This window comes from Macaca thibetana, chromosome 9 (genome assembly GCF_024542745.1).
Source record: "Macaca thibetana thibetana isolate TM-01 chromosome 9, ASM2454274v1, whole genome shotgun sequence".
Lineage (NCBI taxonomy): Eukaryota > Metazoa > Chordata > Mammalia > Primates > Cercopithecidae > Macaca > Macaca thibetana.
Genome location: NC_065586.1, coordinates 13,796,911 through 13,815,020, shown reverse-complemented (window position 1 = coordinate 13,815,020; position 18,110 = coordinate 13,796,911). Strand labels below are relative to the sequence as shown.

The following is an 18,110-nucleotide window of genomic DNA, read 5'->3' as shown; positions in this document are numbered from 1 at the left end:
GTCTCCAAAAAAAAAAAAAGAGTCTATAAACTGTAAGTTTTATACTGTGGCTTTTGGTTTTGTGTTGGATGTAGATAAAAGTCAGTATGCGAGTGTTCATTTGTAGGAGAGATGGGGTGGAGGAACTCAAGCACTGTGGCTTGCCCTGCTGGCTGGGCAGTGAGGATGAAGAGAGCACATGGCATCCGCCCTGTGCCTTCCCAGCAGACCTTTCCTGAAGGGGCCTGTCCGTCCATCTGGCTTTGAAATGACTGATTCTGGGTTTGGCTACTTACCAGTGTTCCCTAAATACTATTCCCCAAAGCAGCCTCACTGGGTAGGATTCCAGAGCTTACAAATGCTTTGCTGTTTCCCTTTGTGATTACTGGTCCCACCTGTGGTTTTCTCATTACTCCTCTTCCTCTTCCTCCAAGGCTCAGACCTCATTGTCCCGTGATGTGACTCACCATGCCTGCCTCGAGCTTCCTCTTTCTACGTTGCTAGGAGTCAGCTCTTCTGCAGCTAATCTTTCCAATCAAATTTCTCCAATGCCTCGGTCCATACATTGTCTTCCCACATTCTTTTAGGGTGAGGTGCTGACTGCCATTGTCACAGTTTAGGGGCTTTCTTTCCTGAGTCATTATAAAATCATCACAGCTTATCCTTTGTCTAGCTTCCTATACCCCTGACCACATCCATAGCCCCCACCTCTGCGCCCTGCATTCTTTGTAGACCACAGTCCTTAGCGTGGAAGAAAAAGCCCGTCACAATCTAGAGGTTTCTTGTTTCTTAAACATCTTTTCTTATGTTAACCATCACACACACACACACACACACACACACACACACCCCCTTGCCTCTCCCCAAGCATATTTGACCTCATCTGGACTTCAGCCTTTGCAATTGCTCCCTTCACATTACCATTCGCCTCCCATCCCTTTCCTGCCTGGGACACACCTACTCATTCTTTACTTGGAGCCTCCAGCGTTCCCTGCTCCTGTTCCTCCAAGCAGCGGCAAGTTCCCCTCCTCTATTCTCCGGAAGCATCCATGCTGGAAGGCAGTTGCAGTTTGATCCTATGGACAGTAGTGACCTGTTCACATGCCTCCCACTGTCGCTTTTTAGGGGTAGGACCGTATCTTCTTTATCGTTGACTGCACAGCACCCAGCGTTATCCCTGGCATTTGGTGGTGCTCAGAAATGTAACTGAGGAACTCATTGTCATGTTGTGATTTCTCCTTTCTTGACTTGTCTGCACAGATCTCTAGGGACTATTTCTTGCTGCAGCCCAGGGCCCCTACCTGCAGTCAGTTTTTCTCTCTGCTAGGCAGCTCTGCGTTGTCTCTCTGCCTGTTTCTATGTCAAAGGGGAAGAGAATAAGGATAGAACTCTCTTTCTCTCTCTCTCTCTGGCCCATTCTCGCTCTTCACTCAGACTGAAATACAATGGTACAATCAAAGCTCACTGCAGCCTCGAACTCCTGAGTTCAAGTGATCCTCCCACCTTGGCCTCCCCAGTACCTGGAACTACAAGCATGCACCACCATGCCCAGCTAATTTTTCTTTTTTTTTTTTTTAAGAGATGTGGGTCTCACTAGATTGCCTTGGCTGCTCTTGAACTCTGACCTCAAGCGATCCTCCCACTTCAGCCTCTCAAAGCTCTGGGATTACAGGTGTGAGCCATCATATACCCAGCCCTCTTTTTTTTTTTTTAGTATAAAAATGCTACCCTGCAAACCCCAGCTGGCAAATGGCAGAAAGTATCTGAGTGCCACAAGTTCATCCATTCATTCATTCAGTCATTCAACACATACCTATTGGTATGCCTTGTACATTCCAGGAATGTGGCAGTGAGAAAAACCAATCAAATCTTGCCCCGGGGAGCTTGCATTCGAAGAGGAAGGGGCAGACAGTCCACATGATCAATAATTAAGTGACAGAGGATGCTAGAAGCTGGCAGTTGCTACAAAGAAAAACAAAGCAGAGGAAGGGAAGTGTGATAAGTTGCTCTTTTTTTTTTTTTTTTTTTTTTTTTTTGACGGAGTCTCTGCCGCCCGGGCTGGAGTGCAGTGGCCGGATCTCAGCTCACTGCAAGCTCCGCCTCCCGGGTTCACGCCATTCTCCTGCCTCAGCCTCCCAAGTAGTTGGGACTACAGGCGCCCGCCACCTCGCCCGGCTAGTTTTTTGTATTTTTTAGTAGAGACGGGGTTTCACTGTGTTAGCCAGGATGGTCTCGATCTCCTGACCTCGTGATCCGCCCATCTCGGCCTCCCAAAGTGCTGGGATTACAGGCTTGAGCCACCGCGCCCGGCGATAAGTTGCTCTTTTAAACGCAGGGGTCTTGTAGACCTTAGGAATGGTGATCATTGAGCAAAGACTGAAATACGTGAGGAGGTGAGCCAGGTGGGTGTCTGGAGGTGGTGAGTGTTCCAAGCAGAGGGCAGAGTTCTTCAAAGGCACTGTGGCAGCAGTGTGGCCAGGAGAGGTTGCACCCAGGAGAGGTCACAGAGCTGTGTGGTGCAGAGTGAGGACTGGTGGGAGTCACACGGGCCTTTAAGGCTCTACCCTGGGGGGCAGTGTGGAGCTGGGGAGCCCCTGGTCCCACGGAGGCCATGCAGAAATGGTTTGGGTGCCATGTGGGTGAGATTACAAGGTGGGCAGAGTTAGAAGCACATTTGCAAGAATCCAGACAAGTGATGATGATGATGGTGGTGATGAAAAGCATTCAGGTTCTGGATATTTTGAAGACAGAAACAACAGGATTTTCTGTGGGTTCGAATGTGGGATATGTGATAAAGAGAAGAGTCCGGGATTTGGGGCCAAAAGAGCAGAAAATGGAGATGACAAGGCAGAGCTACCGTTACTTGGGAGGGGAAGCTGTGGTTTGGGGAAAAGTGAGATCAGGAATTCCATCTGGGGCTCACTGAGCTTGGGATGTTTCACAAGGGACCGAGTGAGGTGTGGAGAGGGCAGTTTTGTGCGTAATTCTCTACCAACCTGGGTCAGGGGACACCACGGTGGAGACACGGAGTTGAAGCTCACCCATGTACAAATGATACTTAAAGCACAAAAGACCGCCAACTCCAGGGTTCAATACTGAGTATGATGACATCTGGGAAAACGTGTAAGCACCAAACTTCAAATAAAAAGAAGAATGGCCAAGTGTGGTGGCTCACACCTGTAATCCCAGCAACTTGGGTGGCTGAGGTGGGAGAATCGCTTGAGGCCAGGAATTTGAGAGCAGCCTGGGTAACAGTGAGAAGAAGAACGAGGAGGAGGAGGAGGAGAAGGAGGAAGAGAAGGAGGAGGAGGAGGAGGGAGAAGGGAGGAGGAAGGAAGAGGAGGCGCAGCAAAAGAAAGAGAAAGGAGGAGGAGGAAGAAGGAAAGAAAAGAAAGAATTCCTCAATGTGTGAAGAATTCTGTTGAGATGTGCCGTTGTACAAATTGAACCCTTAATGTCATGCTCCTGATGGTCTGTTTTTGATAACGTGAAAGAAATGTCTCTCTCTTATTTTATTTTATTTACTTGTGGAGAGATGGGGTTTCACCCTGCTGCCCAGGATGGAGTACAGTGGTGCCATCATGGCTCACTGCAGACTCAAACTCCTGGGCGCAAGTGGTTCTCCCAACTCAGTCTACTGAGTGCTTAGGGACTACAGGCACATGCCGCCATGCCTGGCTAATTTTGTTTTAAGCTTCTTTTTTTTTTTTTTTCTGGAGAGATGGGGTCTTGCTGTGTTACCTAGGCTGGTTTTGAACTCCAGGCCAAAGCACTGGGATTACAGACGTGAACCACCACACCCGGCTAATTTTTGTATTTTTTTAGAGATGGGGTCTCACTGTGTTGTCCAGGCTGGTCTCAAACTCTTGGCTTCAAGCAGTCCTCCAGCCTTGGCCTCACAAAGTGCTAACTCTCATATTTAAATAGATTTATTAATATATCATTGACACACAATAGACTATACATATTTAAAATATACTATTGGATATATCTTGATATATGACTACACCTGGGAAACCATCACCACAATCAGGAATTGTGACTCTGTACTTTTATACTTTTAGTCAATCATTTATGTGATGCTCAGGGCTAGACACGAGGAAGGATATAAAATGCCATCACTGTCCCTGCCTCATCTGTCTGTCCTGATTTAAAATTCTAGCTTTCCAATACTGTTATCTAGTCACAGACTCATTTCCAGGTCTGTTCGTTCTTTTCTTTTCCTCCCTCCCTCCCTCCCTCCCTCCCTCCCTCCCTCCCTCCCTCCCTCCCTCCCTCCCTCCCTCCCTCCCTCCCTCCCTTCCTTCCTTCCTTCCTTCCTTCCTTCCTTCCTTCCTTCCTTCCTTCCTTCCTTCCTTCCTTCCTTCCATGCTTCCTTCCTTCCTTCTCCTTCCTTTCTCTCTCTCTCTCTTTCTTTCTACCTTTTATGATGGAGTCTCGCTCTGTCACCCAGGCTGGAGTACAGTAGCATGATCTCGGCTCACCGCAACCTCCGTCTCCCAGGTTCAAGCGATTCTTCTGCCTCAGCCTACTGAGTAGCTGGGATTACAGGTGCTCACCAGCCTGCCTGGCTAATTTTTGTATTTTTAGTAGAGACAAGGTTTTGCCATGTGGGCTAGGCTGGTCTCAAACTCCTGACCTCAGGTGATCTGCCTGCCTCGGCCTCCCAAAGTGCTGGGATTACAGGCGTGAGCCACCGTTCCCAGCCTTATTTCCAGGTCTTTTCTGAAGGTTATGCTAAAAATACACTGCACTTTGGTTATCAAAGGGTTTGGTGTGACATGGTGAGCTGCTTGCCACCAGTGTCACTGGTTAAACCAGGAAGGTGCAAAGATCAGGAGCCCAGCCAGCTTTTAATCAGCTCAGATCCAGGCAAAAACATCTTTCTCCTTCCTTCTTTCATGGAAACAGCCCAAACACTAGGCTCCATGTCAGCCTTTTTTTTTTTTTTTTTTTTTTTGCTACAAGTAGTCAACACAGTAATTACCTCCTGCTGAAAGCTTTGAGAAATTGTTCTGTGTCCAATTAGAATTTTTGATTTGACTAACAGATACAACATAACATCTTTATTTCTGTAACTACTCACTAATGATATGCACCCTGGATATATTTAGACTCTCATTTGCCGGGGCCATTGCATTGTAAGGTGCTACGTTATTGTCTGTGACAGCATTTCCACCAAGAGGCTTGACGAGGACGGGGGTGGGGAGCCTTTTGGGTTTGGGAGTCCTCTCCCTCACCCTTTCCACCCCTCTCAGGCCTGACCTTCCATACCCAGGCTTACATGGGGAGCAGCTCTAGGACTTGCCCCCTCCTGGGAGCTCCTGACACCGACCAGGTGTCCAGGGGCAGATCTCCATAAAGTGTCTGAGATAGTTCATGGGGCAGCCAGCCAGTGTCAAAACCTCCCCCAAGAAGAATGGAAGGAGGGATCTGCCAGCACAGCTCATGCAAGAGCAAGAAGTCCCTGCCAGCGACATTCCAGCGGAACCCTTTCCAAAGTACTTGGTTATGTAAACAGAAAGGCGCAGCCTCCAGCCCAGATGGACTGCCCAGTGTGGGTGTCAAAGTCGCTGTGGAAACTTCCCCCCATGGAAGCACTACGGGTCCCCAGGCTCTCCCTGCAGCTCTGCGTTGGGATGGGGAGGGTTGGGGACTTCTTTTTGACCTCCTGGAGCTGGGACCTCCATGTAGGACTGGTGGTTCTCCAGTTTTGGAGCGTCCCTGTTGCTGTGATGCCACTAGAAGTTTGATCTGATTTAAGGGTGTCGCTGGAGTCAGCTGTCAGCTGGGGTGCTTCCTGCTAATCGTGGCAGGACTTGGCATCTGAGCATGTGGCCCTTGGACTCAGGCACTTAGTATAGGAGTGCTTTGTATCCAACACAGATTTAGCAAAGCCGGTGGCCTGGCAGGCCATACCCACTTCACAGGTGGCCATTTTCCCACTGCATGTCAAGAGCCATCAAAGACCCAAGGGTGGAATTTGGAAAACTTGCAGACGGTGTAAAATGCTATTTTCTGCTCCACACCTCCCTGGGAGGCAAAGGAGATTACGACTATAGTAATACACAAAGAAGATTGTTTATCACAAGGAGAGCCCATTCCCCAACTCTTATCTACGTGGCTTCACCCATCACTGAGGGCAGATCGACATTGATTCTGCTTGTCACATAGGTATGTGAATGACAAATAATGCATGTGTTCCTGAGACTGGCTTTGGGGGCATGTTTCTACAGAATAGGCAAATTAAAACATATTTCACTGAATGCAAATTAAGTTGTATAATACCTATATTACATAATTGCCCTTGAAATTATAGATATATAAAGACATATGCTATTTAAATATATATTTATTATTCATATAAAATACTTATTGTGTGCCTATTATGGCAGTCACATCATTCTACTTTAATTGCACATTATCGTTTTAGTATCAATAAAATGTTTACAACTGTGCAAACTTACTGTATAAGACCCATAGTTGTAAATAATATTGTGTTTCCTTCCATTGATCACAACATAAGCAAAAATTTTTAAAATTCCATTTAAAACGACAGATTAAACTGGACACTGAAACAAAGTAGGCAAATTCATGTTACCAGAAAATGTTATGAAGGTTCTTGGTTACTGAGCACATGAATTCTTTACCAAAGCAGCAACAGATGCCTGTAACTCTTCTGCACAGAATTACATTTTAAATAGAGGATGTTCGAATGCACGTTTATACGAGAAAAATTGGTAGGATCAAAAAGTAAAAAAATGTGTTTGTGCCTGTCAGTCTGTACTGAAATTTTTGTAAGCCCTCTGAAGCGCTGAGTGAATGTTGTAAAAATTTGTTGCATCAAACCACATGTAATATTGTACCAAGAAAACATCACAAGTAAATGCATCAGCTATCAGAATGAATATATTTTCTTGGAACTCTTTGTTTCTAGCTGTGCCTGTATATCCATGTCTTATATGTCACAACTTATTGGAGAGGGAGGGAAGGGATCTTAGAGTCCGTCTGTTCCTGAGTTCTGTAATCCTTTCTATAACTTCCCTTGCTAATGTCTCTGGTCCCTTCTTAACGATTTGCAGTGATAACGGGGCAACCCATTCCATTTTGAACAATGATGCTCATTCAAAAGTTCTTCCTTCTATTGAATCCGAATGTATCTTCTGGAATTTCCACTCATTGGTTCTACTTTTTGCCCACCAAAGCAAAGTTAACCCGCCTTCACTTTATACATATGAGATTAGCAAGTCCCCCTGAACCTCCATTTGAGTAAGCCCAGGACAGTCCTAGTTTATACCTGTTCTCTCTATATAATCAGTAATAGCCTCCCTTTTGACTCACAAGTATCTGGTATGGCCAGTAGATTGTATGGTCACACTACCACTGGAGCTTTTGATATGTAGACCACGGATGCAGCTTTTCCTTCAGTCCTGGGAAGTACTGGTTTCTGGACCTTCACCCGGTCTAGTTATCCTTCTTTGGTATTTCTCCTGTTTCTTTCATTTCTTATGTAAAATATGGTACCCACAAGTGAATGCAGATTTCCAAAAGTGGTTTAACCACCGTAGGATGCAGGGCACCTCTTAATTCCCTTATTCTGATGCTGTGCTTCTAGCATGTGTGTGAGGAGTAGGACACAAAACCATAAACAATATGACCCCAACTTTTACATTTTGAAGCTTCCATCCGAACCTCTTTGCCATCTGTAAATTTGATATGCACGCCTTCTGTGTCCATTCACCAATCACTGGGGGGAAATACATGGATTGAGGAAGACGAGTTCTACTTTAATACCACTTTGCAGTTTTCCAAGTGCTTGCAGATTTTGCCGTTGCAACCCTGTCTCCAGACTCCCCTCATTTTGGCCTCATGATGAAATTGACTTGAAAACAGTGCTCAGTGGCTATTTCCTATTTCAAACAATTTAGCCATCCTCACTCAGACGATTGGCTCCCGCTTCTTTGTCTTCATAAAGATGGTGTCCAGCTGTATTTCTCACTACTTCCTCCTCATCCACCACTGTGTCCTTCAGCTCATTGCCTGGGTGACATTTCCAGAACATTCTGTGTTCTCTCCCATTTCATCCCTTCTTACCTCATGTTGCTGTGTTCTGCAGATATCACTCCTTCCCTGGGGTATTGATGGATCCACCAGGTGTGAGTTAAGGTGTCCCCACATCCCCATCCCATAGCATCTTATACTCACCCCTGTAGTCACACTGATCACTCTGCAACTGCCTGTTAACTTGGGTATTTCCTCTATGGGACATAGAAGTTCCTGAAGTATAGGAGCAAAATCATATTCATCATTGTATATCGAATAAGATCCCTGGCACAGAATAAAGATGCCATTAGCACTTGAGTGAACACATTGTGGTGAACATTACTACGAATAATTCTTTATTCTATTTCTCTTGTTTCAATGGGGAAAATTCCTGGAACAGACATGACAGAGCCCAAGGATCTGAACTTTTTAGCTGTTTCCTGGAAGGTGTTAGTGGTCTTCTCATTAAGCTGTAATAATCTACTAATTAAACTATTTTATCTTTCATATAGTAATTCCCATTATAGTTGTTACAATGCCTTCCTGAAATTTACATTAACTTTTTACTTTTGCTTATGGGGCCTTGTGGAGTATAACTTATTTTTTAGAATGATTTTTATGGTAGTCAAATCTATCATTTTTTCCTTTTTGGCTCATTCATTGCTTTTAGGCTTAGAGAAGCATGATAGATAATCATCTACCTGGTTTTAAAATTTAACTTTATAAACCACCTGGGATTTATTTTGGGGAAAGGGTACAGTTCATTTATATTCCTTTCATTTCCCTCTTGATTGAGAAGAGTGAAACAAACAGAAGCTGAGTTGTTTTTCGTTTTGTTTTTTTTTTTTTTTGAGACAGTGTCTTGCTCTGTCGCCCAGGCTGGAATGCAGTGGTGCAATCTCGGCTCACCACAACCTCTGCCTGGTGGGTTCAAGCGATTCTCCTGCCTCAACCTCCCAAGCAGCTGGGACTACAGGAGTGTGCCAACAAGCCCAGCTAATTTTTGTATTTTTGGTAGAGACGGGGTTTCACCATGTTGGCCAGGCTGGTCTCAAACTCCTGGCCTCTGGTGATCTGTCTGCCTTGGCCTCCCACAGTGCTAGGATTACAGGCGTGAGCCACCACACGCAGCCAGCATCTACATATCTTTAAAGGTTCTTTTATTGTCCTTAGACTATCCTTGTTTTAAATATCAGTGTCATGACTAGGCACAGTGGCTCAGCCTGTAATCTCAGCACTTTGGGAGGCCAAGGTGGACAGATCACCAGAGGTCAGGAGTTTTAGACCAGCCTGGCCAACATGGTAGAACTCCGTCTCTACTAAAAATACAAAAATTAGTGGGGCATCGTGGCTGGTGCCTGTAATCCCAGCTACTCGGGAGGCTGAGGCACGAGAATCACTTGAACCTGGGAGACAGAGGTTGCAGTGAGCTGAGATCGCACCACTGCACTCCAGCCTGGGCGACAGAGCAAGACTCCGTCTCAAAAATAAATAAATTAATTTAAATAAATAAATATCAGCGTCAGCTTTCCTACTCTCTCCCTGTAAACTTGCAGTGCAAGAAAAATGCTGGAAATATTCCTCCTACGTTGTGTGCCCTCCACACTTTGTTCTACTACAATCTAGCCTCCTTTGCAAGTTCTCCAGTACATACCCCGTGCTCTTCACGTCTCAATCTTCACTTCCTCATTTAATTTTATTTTTATCATGTGATCAAAATTTTCCATTTAAAGTCACCATCCCATACAAACTATATGTTTTGAGATCCAGAGAGTCAAACTTATCTTTTCTTTTTTTCAGCCTTATCTTTTTTTTAGGTTTTTAAAAACTATTTCTGGGGTCCCCATCTCACTATTCTATTTTTGTTCTTTTTTTTTTTTTTTTTTTTTTTTTTTTTTTGAGACAGAGTCTCGCTCTTTTCTTTTTGCCCAGGCTGGAGTGCAGTGGCATGATCTAGGCTCACTGCAACTTCCACCTCCTGGGTTCAAGTGATTCTTCTGCCTCAGCCTCCAAAGTAGCTAGGACTATAGGTGTTCACCACCATGCCCGGCTGATTTTTGTATTTTTAATAGAGATGACGTTCCCCTGTTGACTGGGCTGGTCTTGAACTCCTGGCCTCAGCTGATCTGCCCCTCTCCACCTCCCAAAGTGCTGGGATTACAGGTGTGAGTCACTGCATCCAGGCTCCATCTAACTATCCTTTTCTACTCTAAAAATTCCAAGTACAATCATCGAAACAAAAGAAAAGGTAGATATTTGCCTTTCCCTTTGAAAAAAGCCTCTCATTCTACTCCAAACAAACAGACAAACATATAAACAACCTCTGTCACTCATACTGAAGCCAGAGCTCCACGTGGCAGAGAACAGGTGTTATTTTCCATCTTTCCTCACGGTTCCCCCAGGGAACAGTTGGATGTTAGTGAGGTGGGTGTGTGCGTTCTGGCCGCTTCTTGCATGTTCTGTTTCTTTGGGGTTTACACCTCACCCAGCTGCCCTTGCAGAACGTCTGTGTGAACACATGTGCTGTGAACACATGAATAAAAATTACGTGCGTGTGTAAGAACCTGGACATTTTCCCACACATCATACATGGGTATTCCTAAACCTCCTTTCTTAGGCCAGTTCCTGTATTCCCTACATCTGCTCTCTGTTGATGATTGCCGGGTGGTATAGGATGGCCCTGGGAACCACAGTTACTGGGAAAAAGAGCTGGGCTTCCAAGCCTCCTGTCTGAACAAAGTGCCCTCCTCTACAAATGACCAGTGCCGCCAGAGCTTCATTTTGTGAAGACCTGGCACTGGCTCAGTCCCTGAGGACAGCCATCCCAATGCCACCTGCCCAGAATTAGCCTCCTCACCCATCCAGAGCCACAGGGGACCTGGTATGAAGGGACAGAGACCTGCAGTGCCCCCAGGCCTTCCTATAGGAGCAGGGTGCAGCGCGTTGGATCAGGGCCTGACTCCACTGTGTGTAGGCGGCTGTCAGTGGTTCAGCATTCAGCGTTCTGCACTTTTTATGTGTTTTTACTTACTTGCTCCTCTTCACAACTCTACGAGGTAGGTATTGCTGTCATCTCCGTTTTATAGATTAGGGAAGGAGGCCAAGTTGGTGAACTTCTGGAGGATCACATTCAGCTAGGAAGTCGTGAAACCAGGATAAGACACAGCCCCGGGTGGCCAAGCTCTGGAGCTTGGCTCTGACCCACCGTAAACCCCGGTGATGTGGTCCAGGGAGGGCAGTGAGGGAGGCACAGTGTGTGGCTCAGTCCTCTGGGTCCCCAGGTCGCTGGAGGACAGGAGTGGGATGTGTACCTGGAGCCTCCTCCCCACCTTTGGCAACCCCAGCAGGGCACTGAGTCTGCGAGATGCAAGAGGATCTAACAGCCATTTAGAGGCCACTGGCTGTCCCCGTGCCCTTCTCTGCAGCTCCAGGCCTCCTCCAGGCCTGGAGCTGCAGAGCAGGGAGAACCCGGCAAAGTCAGCGTCTTCCTCAGTCTTTTGTACAAAGCTGAACCTGGAAAAGGGTAAGGTGAGGTGGTCTTTATTTTTTTAAGGAAGATGTTCATGGTTTTATTGTTTCATAAGGCATTGAAACGGATTCTGCATGAATCAATATCTGCCCAGAGGGGCCACTGATTTCTCCTTCACTTCTTTGGGTTACTAGAACAATTTGTCAGATTTTTTTAAAAAAGAACAACCTTTCCAAGGTGTGCACTGGCACAACACAAACTCTTCCTGTCAGAGGCCACTGGTCCGGTGTCCAGACACCATGCAGGACACCTCGGTGGCAACAGTGCACCGTGTCCGCCCCCACACAGCCCTGTGCATTCGTGTATAGTATCTGGTGTGTCTGCAGAAGCGTGAATAGTATTGGGAAGAGGAGGGAGGAAGAAACAGTGTGAGTGCCTGGCTGGGAGGAGGTCAGCGAAGTCATGCAGGGCAGGCCTGAACTTGTCTGTCATCAGGGCAAACCCAAGCATCCGTGATATCCTTTCATAGGAACATCTGGTGGAACCCCGTAATGGGGTCTTCATTGGCCTTTGGCTGTCCTACAGCCATACTGAGGATGCAGTTAGCTGATGTGGGCTGCCGGTCCTGCACCGTGATACTGTGCTGGATTTTCTGGAACAGAAGGCTGGATGACTTCTCTACAATGGCAGCTTTCCCCTCAAACTGCTCTCCTTCCCGCCTAAGGTGTGATGTGTCAATGTAAACTGCGCTGAGTTGGGTTCTGTTGTTATCAATAACTGAACGTTGAATGAAGCTGGGTCCAGTCATCTCCCACGTGGGCTTGCCTCCCGTTCTGGAGTGTCCTCAGCCTCACTGAGACCTGGGGGCTGGCATGATGGCAGTGGCAGCAACCAACCCAGCATGGTCTTGATGTTAGGTATCCTAGAAGGAGAGGAGGGGAGGACGGAGCATGACAGCCCAGGGTAGCTGCCAGATAGTGCTGTGGACATGCCTCTCAGGAGGAGAAGGTAGGTGGCATTTTTCTCTCAAGCCAGTAATCACCAAGAAACAGGACCACAGCTCCTTGGGTCACCTGTGTCCCCAGCACCGGGCTGAATGCATGGCGTAGAGGAGACACAGCGATGGGCTTTGGACTTTGCGTGAAAAATGTGCCTCCAGGCAAAGGAAACAGCACGGGTCAGGCGCCAAGGCCAGGGAGAGGGTGGTCCTCGGAGGAACAGACTCTAGAAGTCCCGGATGGCCCAGTCTTGAAACTGAGAGGAACAGTGGGAAGGAGAGTATTTGAAAAAAAAGGGATCTGGTGAGGTGAGGCCAATGTCAAAGAGCCTGTTATCCATGTTCAGACAGTTGCCTTTCACAGATGCTAGCAGCAATACATAAAGAAGGAAGAATCTCACTCTGCACCCACATCAGGACTGGCCTCCGAGCCTTCAGGCCTCTGTGCAGATCTGCCCAAGGGCTGCTCTCTGCCTCCCATCTCTGTTTCCGTTAGCCTCTGCCTCTGTTCAGACTGCACAGCACTCCCTCTCTGATCCAGATTTCCAGCTCCCTTTCCTTTGTAAGGATTAGGCTCTGTTCCCTTCCCCAGCCCCTCTCCTAATAATAATGAATAATAATAGCAACACAATCCAGTGCTCAGTAGGATTAAGGCTCTGAGGCTCTTCAGAGACTCTGGTTGCTCCAGTTGCAGAACCAAAGATATCTTGTATTTCCGGGCTTGAGTGAAAAGTACACATCTGCAGTTGTGTTGTAAATGAGGCCTTGCTAGTAAGTCTTCATAAGTGTATGTATTTCCAGTAGAATAGTGGGTTAAAATCCTGATCATGTACTCAAAATGGAGGTGAAGAAAATCCTGTTTTCAGAAGACACTCTAGCAGTGGCAGAACATAGGAGGAAACAGGTTCCTCCAAATTTTAGGGGTCCAGCTAGTTGGATGTCACCCAGAAAGCGCTGCCGCCCACCAGGAGCCTGTACGACTTTGTGCACCTGCCCGCCACCTGTGAGCGGCTTCTGCCCTGTGCTCCCCAGTATGGTGTCCATGGTGCAGGACCTAACTCTGGGGCCCATGCCATTGTGTCTTTCAGCGTCCATCTGCCCTTGTCATTGTAGTCAGAGTGTTGGCTGCCAGGCATGAGGAGGGTGATTGTGGACCCGCCCCAGCAGAATCTTGGCCTTCCACATCCATCGCACCTGTCCATTGTCCGCACCATTAGCTTGTTTGATTGGCAGGTGGAAGGCGCACCCCACCTCCTCACATCACACAACTGAGCTGTGGGTAGGAGTTCCTCTTCAGCAGGATGCCATAGCGCCCCCAGGAGAGCTCCCTCTTACCTGCCTGGGTCCATGCCTCGTCATCTACACTTTAGGCCCAGATACTGATGATTAATATTTTCTGACACGCTGCCCTGTAGCGTCATGTGGAGATGGCTAATTGCTCGGCCTGGAGGACTTGTGGCTTGAATCACATAGACCACTGGGTCCCCACACCAGGACTTCTCTTTTGCATTATCAGAGAAAACCGAATTTCCTTTTGCTGCAGGAGCAGCAGCAGCAGAGCCACTAGGATTTGCTTTTCAAAGATCTGCAAGTAAAATGCCAGCCCGGGTTATGACTTCAAGTGCAAACCCGCAGAGGGTTGAGCTTTGAAGAATGCATCGCTATTTCCATCTTCTATTACATCAACATTGTCATGTTAATTTGTTTCTGATAGAGCCACTCACTTAATAACTTCCATGTGGTGTATGAGCTGCAACTGTATCCAGCAGCCAAGAGCCTGAAGGACCCACCTGCCTGTGTTTTGTTTTTTGTTTTTTGAGACAGGATCTCACTCGGTTGCCCAGGCCAGAGTGCAGAGGCCTGATTTCAGCTCACTGCAACTTCTGCTTCCTGGGCTCAGGCAATCCTCCCACCTCAGCCTCCCAAGTAGCTGGGACTACAGGCACACACCACCGTGCCCTGCTAATTTTCATATTTTTGTTTTTGGGTTTTGCCATGTTGCCCAGGCAGGTCTCAAACACCTGAGCTCAAAGGATCCTCCTGCCTCTGCTTCCCAAAGTGCTGGCATTACGGGAGTGAGCCTCCGTGCCTGGCCACACCTGCGTATGTTCTTTTAGATCCAGGAGAGTCACAATAGAGACAGGTGGAATCGTTTGCCAGAGGTTATAGAGCAACACAGGAACAAGGTCATCCTCCCTGAATGAGGCTTCTGGTGTCTCGTGCCTGTGTCTCCTTTCCTTGCATTGTCATCTTCTTTCAATATGATATCACTTGAGAACCAAGCGAAAGTAAGCTTCAGATAAACCAGAGGGAATAATTATCATAAAAATCATATTACAATGATAATAAAAATGATTATATAAAATTTTTATGAGATAAAAATTTGTATTAAAAATTTTATTAAAAAATTACAATTAGCCTTTGGCCTTTAAAGTTTCTGGGCAGATCCCCCACTTGCCCACTGTTGTAATATGTGTTATTTTCCTGGTGCAGGCGAAGAGTGGACAGGGAATTGATGAATTTTATTTTTGAGATGGAGTCTCACTATGTTGCCCAGGCTGGTCTCGAACTCCTGGGCTCAAGCAGTCCTTCTGCCTTAGCCTCCTAGGTAGCTGGGATTACAGGGATGAGCCGCCATGCCCAGATAGATGAATTAATAAACATATATTATTTATTATATGTTAATTGTATATTATATATTCATTGTGTATTATATATTACATATTATTTATTGTATATTATTTGTTATATATTATATAATGTTATATATTATATAACATATTATATATTTTATTATATAACATATTATATATTATATATTATATATATATTACATATATATCTATATGGGCTGCAAGTGGTGGCTCACATCTGTAATCCCAGAATTTTGGGAGGCTGTGGTGGGAAGATTACTTGAGCCCAGGAGTTCAAGACCAGCCCGGACAACATGGCGAGTCCCCATATCTACAAAAATACAAAAATTAGCCCTGTGTGAAGGTGCATGTCTGTAATCCCAGCTACTTGGGAGGCTGAGGTGGGAGAATCTCTTGAGTCCCAGGAAGGCAGAGGTTGCAGTGAGCTGTGGCATGCCACTGAACTCTAGCCGGGACCACAGAATGAGACCCTGTCTCAAAAACATAAAACAAACAAAAAAATATATATATGACTGTATATATTCGAACTTTACATCATAATGCTCTTGGATACCTATAGATGTGTAGATATATACAGAACCACAGTAGATAAGGAGGATGAACGAGTCTAGAGATGTAATGTACAACATGAGGACTAAAGTTAAAATTGTATTGTTAGGATTTTTTGTTACATAAATAGAGTTTAGCTGCTCTCATCCCACAAAAAAGGTAACCATGTGAGATGATAGATATATTAACCAACTTCACAGTAGTAACCATTACACTATCTGTATGTATCTAATATTTTTGATTGTTTGTTTTTTGAGACAGAGTTTCGCTCTGTTGCCCAGGCTGGAGTGCAGTGGCGTGATCTCCGCTCACTGCAACCTCCGCCTCTCGGGTTCCAGTGATTCTCCTGCCTCATCCTCCCCAGTAGTTGGGATTACGAGTGCATGCCAACACACCTGGCTAATTTTTGTATTTTTAGTAGAGACCAGGTTTCACCATGTTGGCTGGGCTGTCTTGACCTCAAGTGATCTGCCCACCTCGGCCTCCCAAAGTGTTGTGATTACAGTGCAGGGATTAATAGTTTTAACAAATTTTAAATTGCCTGAAGTCCTTTCTTTCCATGTGTATATTTCCTGTGAACTTCTTGAGGTTGCTGTAGCCGCATGGCATTCATTCCTCTCCTCCTGGCAGATATGTGCTTTATGATTATTGAGATTTTGTGGTCTTGCAACATTTGGGTACCTAGATTGGACTTTGAGTCTTCATTTTTCTGTGAAGGAAACTGAAGTAGAGAGAAAGATGTGGCTCTTGAGGTGACCCAGTACCCGGGGGCACCAACAATGACTTATGCCGGGAAGTTGTAGTCATGGCCTTGGAATTTCCTTCTGAGCCACACAACGGCCTGGGTCAGAGGTCAGATCACGAGGGGCTGCTGTCCTGCATCCGACATCCTCAGGGTGTCTTGTGGTTGAAGTTTAAGGGACTGTACTCGGGGAAGACGTGCTGTCAGCGGTAAGTCACTGGTAGGGCCTTGGCTTTTGAAATCTACATTTTCTGTCTGATGACTAAGTTTTAAAGGATAGCATCTCAGGTGGTTTGGGGAGTATTGGTAATTTTCCTAAATGAAGCGTGTCTTGGAAGGTTAATTCTTTGTTTTGTGCAATTCTAGTGAGTCATTAATATTGCTTATTTTATTGTCTTGTAAATGTATTGTCTCAAGAATGAATATGAGAAACAACTTGATGGCTTGCTTTTCACAGGGACGTCAACGAGTAGGCAATTGGTAACTAGACTAAAAAAATTTTTTGGCAGGTCTGTGAACATCTCACTAAACAGCTCTGCTCCCTCACCATCCCCTCCTTCAGCCCCACACCACAGTGTCTTCCCTGTAATAGTTTCAGTGTAAATTAGCCTCAGGAAACTAAGAGAATACATGTGTCAATTGACTATTTTTTAGTTTTTGTTTTAAAAAACACATGTTTTTTCCTGGGTTCAGGATCAATTTGCACAACTGCATTACATTTCTATAAAAATGCTTTAGGCCAGGCATGGTGGCTTATGCTTGTAATCCCAGCACTTTGGGAGGCTAAGGTGGGGAGGTCACTGAAGTCCAAGAATTTACATAGTGAGACGTGTCTCTACAAAAAATAAACACAGTTAGCTGGGCATGCTGGTGCGAGCCTGTAGTCCCAGATACTCAGGAGGCTGAGGTGGGAGGATCGCTTGAGCCTGGGAGGTTAAAGCTCCAGTGAGCTATGATAGCGCCCCTATACTCCAGCCTAGGAGACAGAGCAAGACCCTGTCTATAAAAATAACATAAAACAAGATGAGCCTGATAATATCTACCTCTTGTCGTACGAGGACTATGGGTTCAACACATAGTAAGTATTTCCAAAACCATACAACTGATAATAATTAACAGCTAACATTGTGATGAGTATATACTTTGTACCAGATACAGCACTAAGAAATGTCCAAACATTAGTTAATTTAATCATTGCAGAGTTCCTATGAGGTAGAAGCTATTCTATCCCTCTTCTACAGACAAGGAACAAGGCTTAAAAAGATGAAGTAAGCTGGGAGTGGTGGATCACTCCTGTAATTCCAGCATTTGTCTGGGAGGCCAAGGCAGGAGGATCAATTGAGCCTAGGAGGTTGAGGCTGCAGTGAGCCAAGATCACACCATTGCACACCAGCCTGGGCAACAGAGCAAGACCCTGTCTTAAAAAAATAAATAAAAACCAAAATGAAACAAAAACCTTCTAAACAGTGGAACTAGGATTCTTTCTTCTCAGCAGCTCCTGCACAGGCATATACCATGGCATAGAAATTATTTTGCAGGCCAGGTGCGGTGGCTCACGCCTGTAATCCCAGCATTTTGGGAGGCCGGGGAGGGTGGATCACCTGAGGTCAGGAGTTCGAGACCAGCCTGGCCAACATGGTGAAACCCCATCTCTACTAAAAATACAAAAAATTAGCC

The 18,110-nt window shown here is 45.9% G+C and overlaps 2 protein-coding genes across 14 annotated transcripts in view; both read left to right on the top strand.

The window, feature by feature from the left end:
- PHYH (phytanoyl-CoA 2-hydroxylase) overlaps positions 1 to 18,110 on the top strand; it is a 1,057,918-nt gene that overhangs the window by 445,715 nt on the left and 594,093 nt on the right. The gene's annotated exons all lie outside the window — the stretch shown is intronic.
- The window catches only part of FRMD4A (FERM domain containing 4A), a 695,352-nt gene that overhangs the window by 454,701 nt on the left and 222,541 nt on the right, over positions 1 to 18,110 (top strand). The window contains exon 1 of one of the 13 annotated variants that reach the window (XM_050803204.1): positions 15,586 to 16,642. The exons of 11 other annotated variants lie outside the window; for them this stretch is intronic. Coding sequence is in view for 1 of the 2 variants with exons in the window: in XM_050803207.1 (XP_050659164.1) it covers positions 17,564 to 17,614 (51 nt within the window). In the remaining variant the exon portion in view is untranslated. Of the gene's footprint in view, positions 1 to 15,585; positions 16,643 to 16,674; positions 17,615 to 18,110 lie in introns of those variants that run through there. One more of the 13 variants, XM_050803207.1, reaches the window with a different exon arrangement.